General features: G+C 45.3%; 1 protein-coding gene and 1 long non-coding RNA gene across 2 annotated transcripts in view; one reads left to right on the top strand and one right to left on the bottom strand.

The window, feature by feature from the left end:
• The window catches only part of DOCK3 (dedicator of cytokinesis 3), a 512,545-nt gene extending 495,850 nt beyond the window's left edge, over positions 1–16,695 (top strand). The window contains 4 exon segments of the mRNA XM_020999119.2: positions 2,130–2,248; positions 3,810–3,897; positions 11,003–11,085; positions 13,026–16,695. Of these exon segments, the coding sequence (XP_020854778.1) occupies positions 2,130–2,248; positions 3,810–3,897; positions 11,003–11,085; positions 13,026–13,538 (803 nt within the window). The 3' untranslated portion in view covers positions 13,539–16,695.
• LOC110217004 (uncharacterized) lies at positions 9,511–19,914 on the bottom strand. Its single transcript, XR_013485864.1, has 3 exons — positions 19,404–19,914; positions 11,175–11,258; positions 9,511–9,874 (listed from the first exon to the last, which is right to left on the bottom strand). It is a non-coding gene; the product is annotated as an uncharacterized LOC110217004 (long non-coding RNA).
• Between the last annotated feature and the right edge of the window lie 74 nt (positions 19,915–19,988).

Below are 19,988 nucleotides of genomic sequence, written 5' to 3'. Positions count from 1 at the left end.
CTGTCCAGTTGGCTACTCATCTTCCTTGATCAGAATGTGAAGGCTTCTGTTCACTCGTCACAAAATTCCTTAGCTGTAATAACATTCATATTGACCATGAGCCTGATTTCATTTCAAGACTTGACCCCAAATTTTCTTTTCCTTCCATATCCCGATTTGCCTACCTATGAAATGAGCAGGGGACCATAGATCTCCAGAAGTAATACTTTGCAAGCACCGTAAGTTTTTCTGGTCAAGAAGACGCTATAGGAATTCTGTGAGCATTCTAATGTTTCCAGGATTTCTCTGTTCTCAGGAAACAAGTTCTAAATGAAAATAATGGAATAAAGATGAAATAGCATCAATTTTATCCAAATTTTTGAAAATCAGTCTTTAAATATCACCCTATAAGAAAAGGCCAATAGGAAAAAAAAGAGCAAAAACAGGTACTGAAGTTCAGACACACTGGGAATTAATTATACAAATAATATTCTCATTAATATCATCTCTTGTTCTACTTTCTTTTTTAAAAGCTACTGTTCAAAAGATTGAACTTTCATGAACAAAAAAAAATGAACATGAGAAATTTCTCAAGGATGATTAGAAAAAATTGACTAGGAAAGATCTATCATAAGCTAAATCCAGTTAACAAACTGTATTATCAACCAAAGGAGAGCTGGACAGTGAGTTTCAGAGACAGAGTGCCCCCTCAGAAAATGCTTTGCCCACAGCAACCCCGGATTCCAGCTAGCAGCTAGATAAAGAACACAAACTATTCTGTTTTGGCCTTAGGGTGCCAAGGGAAAGAAGCAACTCCTCATCTATCTTCATAGGGTAGGGCTGGCTGAGTAAAATCAGGTTTACTCACAGAGAACAGCCAAGCTCAGGTGGAATGGCTTCATTCAGCCAATTCTTATCTCCAGGGAAGCTGGTCCATTCAGTCCCAAGCGACACTTACGGGTGGTTTCTAAGGAGAACCCCAGGTAGCAGGCACCACAATAATTGCTGTGTGTGCCTCCAGTACTATAGTATATGCAGGGCATTTGAGAGGCCATTCATAGCAGGCTGATCTCAGGAAATCTAATCAGTTGTTTGTAACAGGATTTTTTTTTTTACTCTCTCCCTGGGGAGAATGATTCTCAGGTAGTGCACCTGTGTTTGCTCAAGAAACATGAATCAGTGAGAGCTGTGCCTTACAGAGCCCAGCATTTCCAGTCCTCCCTCACTGTTGTCACTTATGTTGAAGGCCAGTGGCTCCAGGGAATCAGTGCCGTGGCTGAGGAGCTTAACAAGAAGAGCAGAAAAAGTGTTTCCTTCAGAGTTCATGGTCACGAGCCAAGTACACTGTAAAGCACATTTTCAAAGCCCAGAGCTCTCAGATTGGTATCATGATTTCATTGACTTGGAGGCGCTGATGCAATAAATCAAATTTATAAACGTGCCAGACCCTGCACTAGATACTGCTAATGGGCATTACGCTAGAACAGACCTCTCGACATCTTTGCCTGGGGATCCCAGAACACCCAAGTTGTTGAAGCAGGTAGCAACTAGGCACGCTTGGCTGGGGTCAGAACACAGAAGGGTTGGGGTATTAATGGAAGACAGGTTCAAGGTTCTCTGAACTAGGTAAGTATGTGGGAAACATTGTTTTTAAAGGTTAAAAGAACATGTGAGTATGTGGTCTAAGTGTCTTTCCATCTCTTTATGTGATTTTCTTGTCCTATATTGTCTCTGTGAACCCACTCTAACTGTGTCCTTCTCCTGAGCCCCCTGACACGACCCATAAGCAGTAGCAGAACCCCAAGTCTTGGCCAGCAGAGACCTTGATCCTGTGCTTCGTGTTTCTCCTTCTGGTGATGGAGAACTGTTTGGACTTGATCCAAAAGGCCAGTGTTGGGACCCTCATCCCCAGACCTCCATTGTGTGTCTGCCCCAGCTGTGGACAGCTGGGCTCACCACACTAGGGCTCTGTTTTCCACCCATACCCACCTGGTACCTGGACTCACTTTCATTCCTCCTGCTGTTTTCCTAAGAAGAGCATCCTCCCCTGAGGCCCACGAGACTTGTCAAGGCCCCTGGAATGCTTGGCTTCCTGGCACCGTCCCGTGTTGGTTTGTCATCTGTGCGTGATTGTTCTCGCTTGGTTACAGGCTCTCCCTCTCTGCCAGATAAGTACCGACACTCTCGGGAGCTGATGATGCTGCTGCCCGCTCACCGGGACCGCCCAAGCAGTGCCATGTATCCAGCAGCAGTCATGGACCATGGACAGGTAGTGGAGTTACTCGCCTTTCCTCCTGCACTTTGGGGGCATGTGCATGGCTATATGTATGGGGCAGGCAGAGGGGTCCCAGGGGTGCCATCATCTTGCATCATCTTCACTCTTACCTGAATAGCAGCCCATCTATGCCAGTCTCTCTTTCCTGTCTTGGTAGAACTATTTGATGTTCTTCTCTAGTCCCCCTGCATGACGCATTTGAGGAAAAGTCCTCAGAAGTTAAGTATTAAAGCAGCGAGGTAGCACAGTGTATAGAGCACTGGACATGAAGTCAGAAAGACCTGAGTTCAAATCCTGCCTTGACACTTACTCTGTGAGTCTGGCGAGTCTCATAGCCTCCATTTGCATCAGTTTCCTCATCTGTAAAATGAGGATAATAATAGCCCCTGTCTCCCAGGGTTGTTGTAAGGATCAAATGAGATAATATTTGTAAAGCATTTTGCAACCCTTAAAACACTATATAAATGCTAGCTTTTACTTAACCATGAGAGCACCAAAGTTCTAGGCAGTTTCTGCTCCTACATAGGTATTTGCGTACGGGGGGGGGGGCATCTTTGCCTTTGCATTTGTCCACCTGTCTAGCTGGCCTGTTGGACTCTCCTTGTTCCTGAACAGTCAAGCTGATTACTCTGGGTGTGTTCCCTGTGGCATGAGAAGGCCCTGGCAGAAGTGTGGCCATTGGGCCTGGAGACGTGTTTCTCCCTGCAGATGTGTGTGGGGGTCACTCTCCCTGGAGCAGCATGCTTCATCTTGCCTCTTTCTCTGGGTCCCTAACACTCTTCCCTCCCTGGCTGTCACTTCAGCCACCTTCCAGTCTCCAAACTGTCCTGCCAGGGGAACCTGAACAAAGAGATATTATCAGTCAGTCCTTGCTCCGACCCCTTGCCACTCTTCTTCACTCTCCAGGACACCTTGGGCACAGAGCATGGGCTGCCTGGTAAAAGAGAACCTGTTTGCAAGTACAATTTCCTTCTCCCCTTCCCATGGCTGGCCCATTACTGCTGAGGTAGTCTGATAATAGAACTGTCATTTTGCCAGTCAAAGCAAGATGCCCCATGACCACATAAGCAAGTTTCCTTCCCTGTCCCCATCCAGCCCTACTCCTAACAAGCTGACAGATGGAACCAAGGTAGGTTTAACTTTTATTCTGATTGAGAACAGAGGAAATTCAGTTATTCGTTCCATGGCAGGAATTGGAGATGCAGGTAAATCAAAGCTTACGGGGCTTAAAGTTCTGTAGTCAGATGCCCTAGGATCAATATCCTCAGCCTCTGTGGCCACAGCCTCACCCGTTTCCCAGGTAGCTTGGGAACAGCTGGGCAGTGGAGGAGTGGTGGCCAAAGGTCATTCATTTTTTGATAATTTCGAGTTGACATAGATAAGAGTGTTTCTGGGGTGTTTTGAGATCATCACCAGAACTCAGACTGGAATTGTGTGAATACTTTGACTTCAGCCCGTCTGATATACAGAATAGCCAGGTTCCTGGAGCCCAAGGCACTACCCAGAATCTTGGCTATTGGTTTTCACCTCTCTGTGGTTTTTCCTCTTCTCTTAGCCTCCAAATTTCCAGCGTGCTTTGTTCCAGCAAATGATCGGACCCTGTAAGCCCTGCAGTGACCCTAATCTATCTGTTGCTGAAAAAGGTATTCTTTCTCCTCTGTGTTCTCTTTCTTCTAAGTGTGCCCCCGTCCTAGAATGGTTGGATTCTCCATCATCTAAAATACTGACAGACCAGGTGCTGCTCATTGGATGGTTAGAGCCAAGCTCAGTGTGGGTGTGGGTATGTCTGAGTGTGTGCAGGCCTCACCATCACCTGGAACCATTATTTACCTGTGCAGCCTTTGAGTTTGTCTGAGTCCTTCCCATTTCTCCAGCCTAGCCTTCAGGGAGACTCCAGCTGCTTCCCTGCCCCATTGTGAGTGTCCAGCTCTCAGAGTGACCCCAACCACTTCTTGCTCCCCATTTCTAGTGTCTAGCCTTCATAAATTAAAAAAAAATCCAGCTGCTGTATGAAAATTAATGATATACTGCTTCCCAGGTACTCATCCCAGCTCATGACTTTGGACACTGGCAAATCAAGAAAACTTTGTAGAGTTAATGATAGTCCCCAGTTAGCCAAACAGCTCACCGTCCTTGATGTATGGGATTAAAAAAAAAAAAGGAGCTATGAGCCACCCCTCTATCCCACAAAAGGCAGGAGCAGGGAATATGTTAATTTTCTAAAGAAATGTCTCCTACTTGTAGCCACTGGGTATATGAAAGATCCTGCGTTTTAGGCCTTACTGACCCATAGTCAACTTCCCTAGGCACCAGCTTCCTCTAATAGGACCTAGTCTAACAGACCGTCTCATAGGCCTTCGGACCGTGGTCTTTTACTGCTTTCTAAAAATCCTGTATTCCTGAACTCCAGTTTGAGACATTTGAGCCTTCCTGGCCCCTGGGCCTGCTTGGCTCCTTGAATTCAGAAATCTCTCAACTGCCACCGTATCTTAGTACCTGTTTCTAGCACCTGCCTCCCTCCTTCCCTTCTACCCACCTCCATACACCCCAGTGAGTTTTCTCAGAATACTCTGTGAAAGGAATCCCAAATACATGGAATCAGAAGCTATATGCCAGGGTAAGGGCACTAGCAGAGAGCTACCTAGTCCTGTGCTAGGTTACCCTAAAATTTTCTAAACTCCTCTATCAAGTTCTAGTTCCCCAGGCCTAGCCTAACTTATAATGATTCTCTCTGTAGCCCAATCTATTCAGCTTTGCCATGGTGCCAAATGAAGATGTGGTTTTTGCTTTTCTACCTCTCCAGTTAAGGCCTCTTCCCCCATTCTACAGCCCATTTCAGTCTTCAAAATTCAATCAAGATGCCTCCTAATTGAATGGCAGGCTTTTGGTGCACCATCATATTTCTATGTAGTTGCTGAGTTCGGTAGATTATCTCCATTCTAATCAAGGGGTATCCCTATCACCCCCAAAATCAGAATAATTTAACCCAGCATACAATCTTTCCCTCCTTCCTGAAGTGTACAGTAGACACCCTCCTTTGCAAGGCTCATAGCTCTCCCTGAAATCTACCTTGCAGGTAGTCCTGAGGGGCAAGGGTACATACAGCAGAGAAAAAGGGCAGGATCTGTGTACCATGCAACAGACTCAATGTGGAACACAGCAGCTGAGTGACTGATCCCACAGAATCATTTTCACATCCTACAAGTTCTTTTAGAGGATAATATGATTCAGGCTTAGCCCATCTGAGTTTGACCCAGAAGAGGTCCTATCAAGGGAGGAAGCATTCTTGTGCTTTTCAACGTTTTCTTGCTAGTAAGGGTCCTGTACAGACTTGAGTGGCAGAGTCAAGATCCAGCTCTATCCAAGGAACTTCTGAAAGCTGAAGAGCAGAGGTAGTTTCCCTCCAGGCAGTCCTAGATTGATCTGGGAGCCCCAAGGTTGGCCCTCACAGGATCTACCACCACCAAGACTGTCCCCTAAATATCCCAAGAGCAAACAAAGTCAGAATGACCTCCAGGACTGGATGCCAGTGTCTGGGGCATTCATCATGGTTGTGGACATATGCCATGTCAGGTCACGATGTCAAAGTGCCTTCTCAATGAGTTTGCCCGCAGTATTCTTGTTTTGCTGGGGAGCAATTGCAGGAATTCATATTAGCTGTCCAGTTTGTTTCTGCTACGTTTCTATTAGAAAATCAATGACCAGGCTAGTTTTCAGTTGCCCATTATGTGTGGTAAATTATGTTTGGAAGTAACTGTCTCTGATATACTCCAGTGCCTTCTTCCATGGGTGGCCCCGTACTAAGGGTGTCCTATCTTTGGGGGAAGACATGTAAGTGGCTCATTTTCTCAGCATAGCACTTCAGTGGGCCTTGAGTACAAGTTATTTTCCTCAGCATATGAAGCCCTGACATACTCTCCTCCATTTCCTCCTTCCTGTCAGTGTCGGGACTCCCCTGAAATCCCTCTTCCCTGTGCCATCAGTCCTTGTCCCTCCGAAGCTGTCCTCACATTTTCATCTCCACACCTCCACAAGTGTCGTGTGTTCACCATCATTGTTGTTGTTCCCTTCAGTAAATTAAAGAAGAGATGTCCTGATGGCTGTAAAATAATTCATGAATGCCTCCATCCATGACCATCAGTGCATCTGTAGTTACTGAACTCTGGAGCTCAGCAATAAAGGGCATAGAAAGGACATTTCTCTGAAAAACCTTCATAACTCTGGGTTGGTCACCCTAAAAAGTCACCTTCCTTCCTGACTGTCATAAATCCAACATGAAGGTACCTAAGAAGACTCTATCTTTGAACCAAGACTAAGCCTGCCTCACATCTTTCTCCAACTTGGAACAACTGGATAAAGGGAAATCAAAATATTTCTCCATTGTCTTCATATTTAACCTAAATGGGTCAAACTGCTACCTCAGAGAGGGGAAAAGCTGAAAAGCTCCAAACTTTCCATGACCTGGAGTTGCCTGCTTTTAAAGGAGGATAAATCTACATACAAGGCATGCTGCTTCAACAATCAAGATGGACCAGGATTTCAGGCAGTGTGCAAGAAAGATGTCTCACCTGCCAAGCCTAACTGGCAACCCTGGAAGAAAAGGATGGCCCAATTACTGAGACTCAGCTAATGGCACATGATTCCATGGAAAGAGGGTTATAATCGAGGTGGGAAAAGCTGATGTTTGCTCAGAAAGAAAACTTCAAATGTAGCTTTTATTCACTCTTACCACCCTGAAATCATGGGTGTTATGGCCATAAACAACAGTACCTCCCTAATGTAATCCATGGCCCAAAGCAGCCCTGTATTCACAGTTTATATTCTGAACCCAAGTTCATACCTTGGAAGATTTTCAATAATCATGTTCATTGACTCGTGCCCCCACCCAGAGCTTTCCCTGGGGATATCTGGATTTGGATCATTTTTAGCTCTCACCAGGGACGTTCCTCCTCTAAGCAGCTGGGGCTACCAAGGCACTGGAGTTTAAAGAAACTTTTTTACAGAGTCAATAAGAAATCAAAGAAGGAATAGTTATAGGTCATCTTCACACACATCTTCCAAGATTGCCAGCTCCCTGTCCTACAGACTCATGGTGAGAATAAGGCATGTCCCAGTAGACCATGTACAGGTGTTGCAGGCCAATTCAGGCCCACAGTGCCTGCCCCAGGACCTTGCTTTGCTTGTTTAACCACTTCAGGCTCACCTCTTTTCAGTTGCTCCTGCAGCTTTTAACACTGGTACATGTTCTTCTCTTCGCTATCAGCACCACTCCCTTTTTCAGAAGATTTCTACAATATCTGCTTCTCCCAAGCACGCCTCATGGGGAGCCCAGCTGCCATTGCCTATGACCTACTCCTGCAGGCTTATGGTTTTTCCTTATCACTGCCCTCTCGCCAGAAGTTATTACTTCTCTTTCTCATGGTTCTTCATCCTAGCAATGCCTATTTGGTGCTTGTCTCTAGGCATGCAACCTGAGTCCAGAGTATTATAGGAAGATGTGCTTTCCTGTCTCCCTTCCCTGCTCCTCTGGTAAGGCCATGGGAAAGGGGAAAAGAGGAAGAAAGCCTCAGTCACCTCCAACTGGCTCTCACATATGCATGCTACACTATTAATCCTCCACAGCAAACCTGGAAGGCAGAGAAACCTCAGCAAATGGGTCCCCATTGTAGCACAACTCCCACATAAATGGAAATGCCAGAGTTGTTCCATCCCTACTTCTCTCAGCAAAACTTGTTCCATCATAGAATCTCTTTATGATCCTGGTTCTAGAGCATATGTACCAAGTGTCAAAGACCCATCAGGCTGCTTTTAAAAGGCTTCAACCAGAAAAGCAATGCAGAAAGGTACCTGGTTCCATATGAAGTGACTCCAAAGATTGCCTTCTACCATCTTATGCTCAAAATTAGCCAAGTTCTGATTAGAAGCTTCTTTGTTCCAAGTTCATGTTATTATTCTTGTGCTGTTCTTTGCTGAACATGTAAAGTAAGACAAGTGCTTCTGGAATCTTGAGTCATAAAATCAACATTAAAACATGACTTTTACCTGTAGTTGATCAAAGACCTTAGAATATCTTTCCACACTCACAAGCAATTGACTTAAAAAAAAAAAAGTCAAACCTGCTTTCTTTCCTTCCCAGACACCTCTTGTAAGACTGGGAGCTTCCCACCTTGGTCTTTCCTCCTCTGCCTTGATACCTCTTTGATGACATGCTACACACTGAGGAAATGATGAGGATGGACTAAGTGTGGATGAGGAAGGAGAGGAATCAGATTCCTCATTGTTCTCTCTAAATAAAACTCATACCTAAGCCATGGTAGCTTCCTAAGCCAGCTTTTAATTAGTTCTCATCCAAAAACTTATGTGTTATGGTATTCCCTGTAGGAAGCCACTTCCCATTTCACCTGAGGCTCTATTCCATCATACTAGAGAATTCACTGCTCTGAAAGGAATCAAAATGGCAAACCCCTTAGGCTCATTTGAGATTATTTGTCTATATATTAATAGTTTCCAGGATCCTTCTTGCTGCTGATTATTTCCATGATCCACAGAAATATGTTGGACCTCTTTGTGGGTTTGTCTTTTACTGGCATCCTTGGAGAAGTCTAGCCCCCAACAATGAGACTCAGTTTCTCTACCACCACTGGTGGAAAGACAGATTATTTCTCAGTAATATCCATTCCCCAGTATCATATTAGTTGAGTATGATAGTACTTGCCACCCTGTTCCCCACAAAGCAGACTTCTCAAGCTCCTGGGTTTGAGGTTTCACTTACTTCCATACTTGTTAGGTATAGATGAGAATAACAGAGGGAACCATTATCTTTACTATAAAAGCAATAGTGCCCCCAATGGCACCTTGAGTTGGTACCCAGACTCCATGGAGTGGCATTATTAGCCAAAATGCAGTCCCTAGAGCCTCTGACGCAGGTAAGTCTTCATACAGCTACATTACCTGAGGCACAAAGTAGACATCTATCCAGAATTCAAAGCACCAACGTATACTCCATATGGGAAACTCCACAAGGACTCTTCTCCAGACCCTCGCACTAGCATCTTTGGTGTTCAGTTAACCATTTTCTTAACTGGAATTGTATATTTGGCATTATTATCAACAGTTTGCCTGCCCCAGGCTGGACAGAGTAGTGGTTTTTGACAACATTAGACCAAGCTGTGGGCAAAAAGGCATGTAAAACAGTATCCTCCTGTGTTAGAATTAGGCTGCCCCTACCAAGTTACAAACTCTTTCTGTCAAAGTATCTGTTCAACTCAAAGCCTTTTCTGGGGAAACCACTAAGTGTGAGGAATGAGGAGTTAGTACAGTTCTGCAAATCACTGTGGGATTTTAAAGGACATACGCAGCTGGATGCCAAACTGGGGTCAGTGCTTCTTCTTGGCCAGCCCTTGCCCAGCAGAAATAAAGATTTCCTATCCCTGTTCCTATCCCAACCTACAGGTTCGAGGAGATGTGTTGGAAGACAGTGGCTCCTTCTGTGACAGGGCTTCTAAGTTTTGTTTTCACATATGCCTCGGTATAGCAGAGGAAGTCCATCTGTTGCCATTGTTCTTGGGAGGACAGGAAGGTGGGAAGCACCTATCTTCTCACAAAACTCACATTCTTCCTCTGAACAGAATGGAAGGAAATATTCAGTTGGGTTAGATTGTTACCAGTTGCTCATTGCCATACTTTCTCTCAATTCCCCTTCATTTAAAAGTCCATCAAATTTGGTACAGTTGAGGGTGTTGCCAGTCCTCGTTACCCCAAAACAACCCCTGGATGCCATCCCATCCTTTGAGCCAAATTCCTTTTCTCAGGCCACTGCCTTCAACCTGAGTAGGCAGCCCAGTACCACCTCAGAAATCGTGGGGCCAACTCACAGCTGGAGAAGAGCCAGTCCCTACAATGAGCCATCCATCCATGAGTGCAGCTCATAATGTAACCTCACCCCAATTCCATCTGTTTCCACCCTTCAGCTGTGCCAACAGCCCCCAGCAGCTGGAGCCTGGACAGTGGAACCCAAGAGGCCCTGCCATTGCTGTCTGCCCATGTGGGGAGCATCTTGGCTCCACCAGTGCCTCCTCGAAGCCTTCCCCATGGTAAGAAAACTGACAGAAGGTCCCTCAGATAGTCCCTGCTCTCAGGCCCCAGTAAGACATAAGGATGAGAGCCACCCAGGCAAGCAGCTTCCTTCCAGGAAAAGAGATGAAGGGAAACAAAGAAGATGGGCTTTTTCACCTGGCAGACTGTTAGACAAAGCCAGAGCTCCGGCTGCTACGGTAAGAATTCCCGTGTGCCGTGGTAAGAACGACTGTGGAGGTAGATTTGCCAGGGCAACAAGTGAGGCAGATACCTCAACATCGAGCAACTTTGGAGCTGAAGGCAACAGAATTTCTGGTTTCCTGAGGCATGGTGTCTATCATCAGCCTGTGTGATCTGGCCCAGAAACTTCAGCGGGGCAAGGGTGGAAAGCCCCCGCTGCTGCCAAAGTCTTCATGTCAGCTCTGAGACAACAGGACAACCTCGAGACACAGCCCTCATGAGGCAGGTCACTTCTGTCTCAGTCGACTGAGAAATGAAGAGGGACCTTTCACAGCCATACAACTCTTTTGAAAAAAAAAAAAAAAGCAAAAGGAGGAAAAGCCTCCCAGGCCTCATCTAGTCTCTCCTGCTGGCCGGGATAAGTCTAGATTATATCCTGCGGTATACAGAGGGGCCCCTCCTTGTTGAGAATGAATTTCTCTTTCATTTCAGGACACTATTCTCTCCACTTTGATGCTTTCCATCACCCCCTCGGCGACGCCCCTCCGGCCCTTCCTGCTCGGACGCTGCGCAAGGTAACCCCAGCACATCTTATCACAGCCTGGGTCTCAGAGGAGGTGATGGGGGAGGAAGCTTGGGAGAGTGCAGATAATTCAGTGCTCACCATCAGAAAAGCTGCAGCCAAATCCCAGCTCAGCTTCTCACTCCCCATGTAACCTTTGGCCAGTCACTGATGTTCCGTGGTCATCTGAAAAATGAGGGCACGCAGTTCAGTGAGCACCCACTACGTATGTACCAAGCACTATGCAGGACACTGTTGATATAAAACCAAAAATAAAGCAGCCCCTGCCTTCAAGGAGTGCACATTCTACACGTACCCAACTTAAGGGGAGAGGAGGAGGGAGAGAAAAAAGCACACCAGGCACGGCCCTAAACACTTTACAAATATTATCTCATTTAATTCTCACATAAATCCTGCCTGCAAGGTAGGTGCTGTTATTATCCCCATTTTACAGATTACAGGAAATTGAGGCATACAGAGGTTGAGTGACTTGTCCAGGGTGACACAGCTAGTAAGTTTCTGAGACTAGATTTGAACTCAGATTTTCATACCTCTAGGTCCATTGCTGTGTACACCGTGCCACCTCACTGATAAAGTCAAAATAAAATATGCACTAAGTGAATACGAAGTAGTTCTGGGGATGTGAGGGGGTGGGAAGAGGCATTTACATAGCACCTCCTACTTGCCAGAAACTGTTAAGTATTTTACAAACATTATTTCATTTGACCCTCACAACTGCCCTTCAAGCTAAGTGCTATTATGATCACCATTTTGCAGCTGAGGAAACTGAGGCAAACAGAGGTTAAATGGCATGCCTAGGGTCACAAAGCTAGTGAGCATGCAAGGCCAGATTTGAACTCAAAGTCTTCCTGACTCCAGGTCCAGCACTCCATCCATTGCACCACCTAGCCCGCTTCCTGCTGGAAGAATCTGAAAAAGCCTCTGGTAGCACTCGAGCTCAGCCTTAAAGAGAACCACAAATCCCAAGAAGCAGAGAAGGGAAAATGTTCCAGGCATGGAGGCCCTCCTTTGCAAGGGCATGGAGACAGACGGATATGTAAAAATGGTGGAGCAGAGGAGGCCCTGTTCTCTGTTTATCTATTTTCCAACTACCTAAACAAGACGAGAGCCAGCTACCCAGCTACCCCAGTCCTACCTGGAATAGAGGTCTTAGCCTAGAAGTGCCAGGGAGAAAAGGGTTAGGTCTAGAACACTTCTTAGGTGTTAGAGCTTTCATTCAGTTAGAGAGCAGACTGGGAATCACGTGGCACTCTGAAGTATCTTAGCATCTAGACTGTCTTGGGAATCACCAGGTAGCCCCAAAAGGCCTCTGCCCCCCAAGAGTCAGCCTCGAGCCATTCAGGATGGCCATGGACTTCCCTGGATGATCTCCAAGTCCTTGCAGCCACCTCAGCACTACTGGAGAGTGATTGGGGAACAGAGCCTTCCTCTGCCCAAGTCTCATAAAGACTGTAAAGAGGAGTGTGCTCAAACAAGCTAAGCTTCCTGGACCTAACCTATACTGGCCCATCTGTGATGATCTTCTCCCCAGAATGCCCTGACAGCTCCGAGGGACAGATTATTGAAGGCCACACCAACTGTGCAGGTAGAGTCCGTGCAGTCCCTGAGAGGCCAACCAGAAAGAAGGTGGATTTTATTGGTAGATTTCACATTCTATAACTGGGGAGAGGCAGACTGCTGGTGATTTCTGAGTCTAATAATTTTCAATGCCAGGTTTCCCTGGACAGCATGGTCTCAGTGTTCCAGCATTTAGCCCAGCATCTGCACATAGCAGGTTCTCAGTAAATGTTAGCTATTATTGATGATGATGTCTTTAAACTTCATTAATAGAAGCCAGCTTCTTGCCTTGTCACCATACACATAATGGGTGAGTTGAGCCACAGAATGGCCTGGTAAGAGGTTTTAATTGACCCCTTTTTTTGTTTCTAACAGTCTCCTCTCCATCCCATCCCCGCATCACCCACAAGTCCCCAGTCTGGCCTGGATGGAAGCAATTCAACCCTGTCCGGCAGTGCCAGCAGCGGAGTGTCCTCCTTGAGTGAGAGTAACTTTGGGCATTCTTCAGAGGTCCCGCCCCGCACAGACACCATGGACTCTGTCCCTAGCCAGGCATGGAACACTGATGAAGACTTAGAGACCCCCTACCTTCCTGTCCGGTACAGTCTTTCAGAGCCTGATGTCTTGGAGTCAGTCAAATCCCAGCCGTGCCGAAGCCACTCTGCTCCAAGTGGAGTGATCCCTCAGGACCCTATGGACCCTCCTCCGGCTTTACCCCCCAAACCATACCATTCACGACACCCACCCCTGGAGCATGAGGAGGGGATGATGATGATGGAAGAGGAAGACAAACACCGGCCCCTGCATCGAAAAGTCTCTCTGCCACCAGGAAGTATCAAGGAAGAGCAAGCCAGGGTCGCCTGGGAGCATGGCATCAGCGAGCAGTAGACAAGAGGGAGACTGTGAGCAAAGGAACTTGTATAATTACTCCAGGTCGAACAAGCAAGTCGCCCACAGGGGAACTAGAAAGGTGTGGGACTCAGAGGAGAGAGAAACCAATTCTTTACATTCTACTGCAGTGAACTCCCGTTTCGACCGTGTACAGAGATGGTGCCAGCATGCAATGTTGCTGCTTTTATTTTTAGTTTATTTTCTACTCTTCAATTTTTTATTGGAGCTTTCTTTTCCTTTTTCTCTCTGTGCAGTGGATGCTTTCTTCCTTCTGCAGTTACCAGCCCACACAAACATGTGTGGATGTAACCTTTAGCCGTAGAGACTTAAACAAACAGAAGCCACATTGGAGTATCTCAGTACCAGAAGGGGAGCAGAAACATCCTCTTCCATGAACTGGCCCCTCCAGGTTTGGAAACGCACAGTAGGAGTTGCACTAGGGATCTTTTTCTTTGCTGTATAGATGCAAAAGCTCGTGGTTACTTTCAGGGATTGTGTAGAGTGCACACGGCAGACTTAGAGGTGGTCTGTGGACAGGAGAAAAGGGGCTACTACAAAAGAAAAAAAATCAGCTCTTCCAGGAACGTTTGCATCTGTGGCTTCCCGGGCCTAATATACACTGGCCCGGCTATGCTGATCTGACTTCTACATCTTAGCCATACTGCTGGCCTTCCACAGGGGTTGCTGAAGGCCCCATGGTTCCAACTCACTTCCCTGCTGCCTCCTCTAGATTTCTCTCCATTAGTTTAAGCTCTGAACATTTGCTCCTTTTTAATGCCCCTACCCCACCTCCCTCATCCTAGGAGGCAGGGCCTCTCCCCAATTTGGCTGCAGGGCCAGCAAGGATTGGGTAGTTCCCAAGGTCCCAACCCCATCCCCTGGAGCCTTCTTCCAGCTCAGTTTTGGGCAGTTGTCAACACCATTGCTTAGAGTCTAGTTATCAGAGAGTAGGGCTGTGTAATACACCAAGTAAGAAAGATTTCTCATACCACCTTCCTCAGAGGAGAAAGCCCAGCTTCTGCCCATAGCCCTTGGGTAGGTTCTTTCCTGGGCACAGAAAGCTGTTCATTCTGATTGGCTGACATCAACCAGGTCCTTCCACCACTGGTAAGTCCTACTGGTGTAAGAGAGGGGCCATTAGGTCTCAGCAGCTCGGAAATCCTTTGATCTTTCAGAAGCGATTGGAATGTAGTCCATTCTCCAAGAGTCAGGGATTTTCAACACTACCTCTGTTGTGAAAGAGACTGGTAGCCCAGCAGGGCTGCTGGAGCAGGCTTAAGGAAACTCAGGCTCAGTTGGCTACTGGGTGGGATGGATTAGGAAGTACATTTTTTTTGTCTTCTTTAGAAACTTATCCCCATGCAAATGAAATTACCTTCTTCGTTAATGGTGTCCCCAGGACTAGAGGGGGCAGGGGGAGTAGGGTGAGGTGGTATCCTATTACTAAGGAGCCCAAGCCACATAACACTGTTGCCTTCTGCCACTGGTGTATGGTGATGTTTCAACACAGTGTTCAACAAAGGGTTGCCAGGAGTAAGCCCCAAGAACAGTTTTTCCATGGCTTCACCAGCCTAAGAAAGGTTGTCAGAGCTCTCTACAGCCCTAGTGGACAACAGTGTCTTTATATGAAACTCTAATCAGGTCAGGATACTGGTTTTCCTTTTGGTTTAATATTTGGGGAAATGGGGTGGACGGTATAACAGTATTTTATCAGGGTGCTTCTAAGTTACTTTTAAAAAATAACGATGTCAATGAACAAAACTTTTTTTTAAATGTTTCTTTCATTTGCTGGAGTTAACATTAGTGTGAGTCAAAGTGTTTGCTCATTGCAAAGCCTCCTGTGTCACTGGAGTTCAAATCTATTTCCCACCCTGTTTTTCTTCTCCTGACTTTTCTGGACTCTGACCGGGTGGTCTGCCAGCATTTTTGGTGCCTGGTTTTTAAACCCTAATCCCTTCCCCTTTCAAAGCAGAAAAGACAGTTGATGTAACTTGTCTTTTTGCAAGTGAGCACCCATATTCATAGCAAGAATGCCATTCCCCTCTGACCACCTCCCTCCCATGAACAGGAAAAGGGATTTATAAAATCTGCTTTCATTGGTGGCTGCTGTGCAGGTATTTTGCACTAGTTAGGGAATTTCTAAAAGAATACCCTTATAGTGTCATTAATCAACAGGGCTGAGTAAGGAGCAGAAAAAAAGGTTTCTTCTCATTGTATTAGTGACTGAAAATGGAGGTCAGCCCTACTTCTCAGGGAATTAGAGGTGGAGACAAAGGTTGCTGTGACCGAGCCTTTGTTTCATTGGCAGACTGGGGTTCCTGAGACAGTGTTTACCAGGGCTTGGTGGATTCCGGGGCTGAATGTTCATTTTGATCCTCGGGTGGAGGAAAAATGACTGGTCTCAGAGGACTCTGAATCTGAAGCCAGTCACCAAAGGCACGAGTGTCTCCTGGTTCTTCTATCTGTTCCATGTATTTAAGGAGGGTATAATGGGTCTGGTTAGTCTTGCTCTGTGTAGTATGATCAGATGATTGATTAATTGTTTTCCTTTCCCTATATTTCCTGGATATAACTGGGTAAAAAGGACCCATCCCCAAACCACTTCCTGTCAGCAAACCAACCAAGGTTGAGGGGGGAGGGAAAGCTGTGGAAAACAGAGGTGAGATTCCTTTGAAAAGATTATATGATCTCTTGATTTTCATTTTGTCAGGCATCTTTGTATATATTTCATTTGAATGCTATGTATTTGTACAGGAATTTGAGCAAAAAATGTATAGATTGTGATGTCTCACAGGTACTCTGCCCTGTAAATGTGTTTTTAATCTCTGGCATTCTGTGCTTATTTAAAATGAGAAAACCTCTAACCACTTCTTTTGTGTAGTCATGTTTTAAAAAAAAAACTACAAAAAAAAATACCCCTATCTTAACTCTACAGGAAAGCGAAGTTAAAAGGAAAAAAAAAAGGAATTTGTACCCATGTCCTCAAAGGTATTTACTGTATATATTGTGATAGCATGTTCTGGACCCAACAAATAAGTGATGTGAATTTTAGATGTAAATATCCCCTGTTTGGTTTGTTTGGGTTTTTTTCCTTCCCCTCCCCTCTTCACTCTACTGCTGTGATGTGGAATTAAAGATGATTACCTGATATTGATCCTGTGAGTAGAGAGACATTCATTGGGATTTGACTAAAGCATCCTCCAAGGCCTTTTTGGTGCTATACATGAGTTATTCCAGACATTCTCATTGTACTTAGATAACCCTTCCTGCCACAAAATATAGGAAAGCCCTTCACATAGTTCTGGCTTCAAGCAAAGAACGAGCAATTTTAGCTCCCCAAAATAGAAATCCACTGAATATGCTAAGACCCTGAAGACCCATTAACTAGGAGTTTTTATCCATGGGGTCCCATGAATAGATCTCAGGGTCACATGAACTTGAATGAGAAAAAATTTACATCTTTATTTTCACTAACCTCTCAAATTTAATGTTTCCTTCAATTATTTAAAAACATTATTCTAACAAAATGATCAGTCCATATGCTTCAGCAGATTGCCAAAAGGACTCATATCACCAAAAAAAAAAGTTCAAGAACTCCTGCAAAAATCAGAGGACTGGGATGCTCTATGTTCTTTCCATCCATCTTGGCCTGGCAAATGGGAATAAGCTTTGAAGAAGGCCTTCTCTGAACAAGTAGACTGTCTCTCCTTCCTGGATGCTATTCTAAAAACTTCTCATAGTCTCTAGAGCTGCAGGTCTAACCAGCTTGAACCTGAGGCATTTAGGAAATAAAGGGAAGAGAATGACCCGTGTTCTTGTTCCCCTCCCTAGTCATTGCCAAAGATAGGGCTGAAACTACATAAAGATACTCTGTCTCCCTCTCTATCCTCCCCAGTGTAGTAGACTTGTTCTTTAACACCTAGGTTTAGGCATCTTGCTTGTGGGCTGATGCCGTTCAGTTATTGCAAGACACACCCAGCCAGTAATCATTTGTAGCTTCCATTCGTCAAAGATTGAAAAGCAGAGGGAAGTCAAACACTCTGCTCTTTGTCCCATCTAGGGCTCAATTTCTAGTCGACATAGTAATGTTTGAGGCAGTTTGGTATAATAGAAAGAACACTGGCCTTGGTTAGAAAACCTGAGTTTGATCCAACAGTCAGTCAACAAGCACGTATCACGCGCCTACTAATTGCCAGGCACTGTTCTAAGCACAAAGAAAGGCAAAAATTGTCCCTAACTTTCAAGGATCTCATATTCCAGTATGGGAGACAACATGCAAACAACTATGTATAAACAAGATATATGAGTGCATGTACATATGTATGGTAAATGTTGAGTAATCTCAGAAGGAAGGAGCTAGCATTAAGAAGGACCAATAAAGGTTTCTTGCTCAAGGTAGGATTTCAGCTTAGACTTGAAGGAAGCCAGGGAAGTGAAGAGCATTTCAGGTATGGGGAATAGCCAGCGAAAATGTACAGTCAGGAGATTAAATGTCTTATGTGAGAAATAGCAAGGATGCTGGTGTCACTAGATCAGTAGTAAGTGCATAAGGAGGAGTGAAATGTAAGAAAAATGGAAGGGATCAGGTTATAAAGAGCTTTAAAAGCCAAACAGGATTTCATATTTGATCCTGAAGGCAATAGGGAGCCCCTGGAGTTTATTGAATGGGGGCAGGTCAGGGAAAGAGGTAGTGACATAGCCAGCCTGCTTTTTAGAAATATCAGTTTGGCAGCAGAGTAGTGGATGAACTGGATTGGAAAGAGACTGGAGGCCAACCAGAAGGCTATCGCAGTTGTCCAGGTATGACATGATGAGGGCCTGAACCAGAGTAGGGGCAATGTTAGAGGAGAGAAGGGGACACATACAAGAGATATTACAAAGGTAGAATTGACAGGAGCTGGGAAAAGATTGGCTAGGGGTGGTGAGAGAAGGAAAGGAATCAAGAGTGGCACCTAGGCTATGAGCCCGGGTAACTGGCACAATGGTGGTGCCCTCGAGAGCAATAGGACAGTTAGGAAAAGGGGAAGGCTTTGGGAAAAGATGAGTTCGCTTCTGAACCTGTTGAGTATGATGCCTACAGGACACCCAATTTGAGATGTCAAGGGAGCAATTGGCAATGCATGACAAGATTCTTGGTCAGAAGAAAAGCATCATCGGCATAAAGGTGATCATTGAATGTATGAGATTAATAGAGATAAGGGAGATGATATAGAAGAAGAAGAGAAGAGGACCCAGAACAGAGCCTTGAGAGAGAGCCACCATTAGCAGGCTCAACCTGGATGGAGTAAAGGAGACTGAGAAGGAGTGCTCAAATAGGTAGGAGAAGAGAAAGTGGTGTCCCAAAAGACTCTCAGTCTCTTTGTGTAAGTGAGGACAAGCCCCTTCCACAAGGACTTGCTTCTCATTCTCCCCACTTGGCAAAAGAGGAGGAGTGGACTAGATGATCTCAAAGAGTTCTTATATTCTCATATTCTATGATTCATTCAATCACTTCTCCCCTTTGTTGTCATAGGATGGCCTTTCCTCCCAGTCTCCTCACTAATAAGAATCAGGATTTCAAACAGAAAGGGACTTTGGTCAATTGAACAACAAACATTTATTAAAAGTTTACTGTGTGCCAGGCCCTGTGCTTAGACACTGTGAATTCAAACATGAAAAATCACTCAGTCCCTTCCCTAGGGAATTTACAGTCTAGTTAACATTGGGCCATAATCTGTGATCTAGTGCAATCGCATATTCCCCCTCAGCTCCTACCTTTCCTTAGTTGACTCTGGGATTCTTCCCTTGATCTCCAGTGTTTCTTCTTGCCATCAGAGTAATAATTACTATCCCCTATGGTCTGGTAATTGTTCTCCATCTTACCTTCAGGGCTGAGTGGTTGCTGGGAAACTTTTACTCCACTTGGAATTTTCCTCATTTCCACATGACGACATTCAGGAGCCACAGTTATTTGGGGCTACTTTTTCAATCCTTTTTGTCACTACAACAGATGAGCAGAGACCAAGAGTCTGTTAGATTTGTGTGGTTAAGCCATATGCCACCTGGTCATTATTAAGATAATCCTCCTTTGGACAGCATTTGTAATAACATTGAGGAGGCTTCAATATTATCAGTTCCTGGAAATCTGGAAATGATTAAAGGCAATTGGGGGAGAGGGATTAAAAAAAAACTGAAGACACACAAAACGCTTTGTTTAATCTACATCCGAAATGTTGCATTCCACCTGGGAAAGGCTTGGTCCTATGGAGGAGTTCAAGAGAACCTAGAAGGTCATATAACAAGCTCTGGCCTGGGAGTCAGGACACTTGGGCTCTATTTTGGCTCCACCATTAACTCCCTGAGACCCAGGACAAGTCCCTCCTCCCACCCTCTGTTTCTGCCTCTGTAAAATGAGGGAGTTGGAAGAGATGAGGTCTAAGATTCCATGTTCTGTGATCCAAGGTTACT

This window comes from Phascolarctos cinereus, unplaced genomic scaffold (genome assembly GCF_003287225.1).
Source record: "Phascolarctos cinereus isolate Bilbo 61053 unplaced genomic scaffold, phaCin_HiC Scaffold_4;HRSCAF=312, whole genome shotgun sequence".
Taxonomy (NCBI): Eukaryota; Metazoa; Chordata; class Mammalia; order Diprotodontia; family Phascolarctidae; genus Phascolarctos; species Phascolarctos cinereus.
This window is presented reverse-complemented; position numbering and strand designations above follow the sequence as displayed.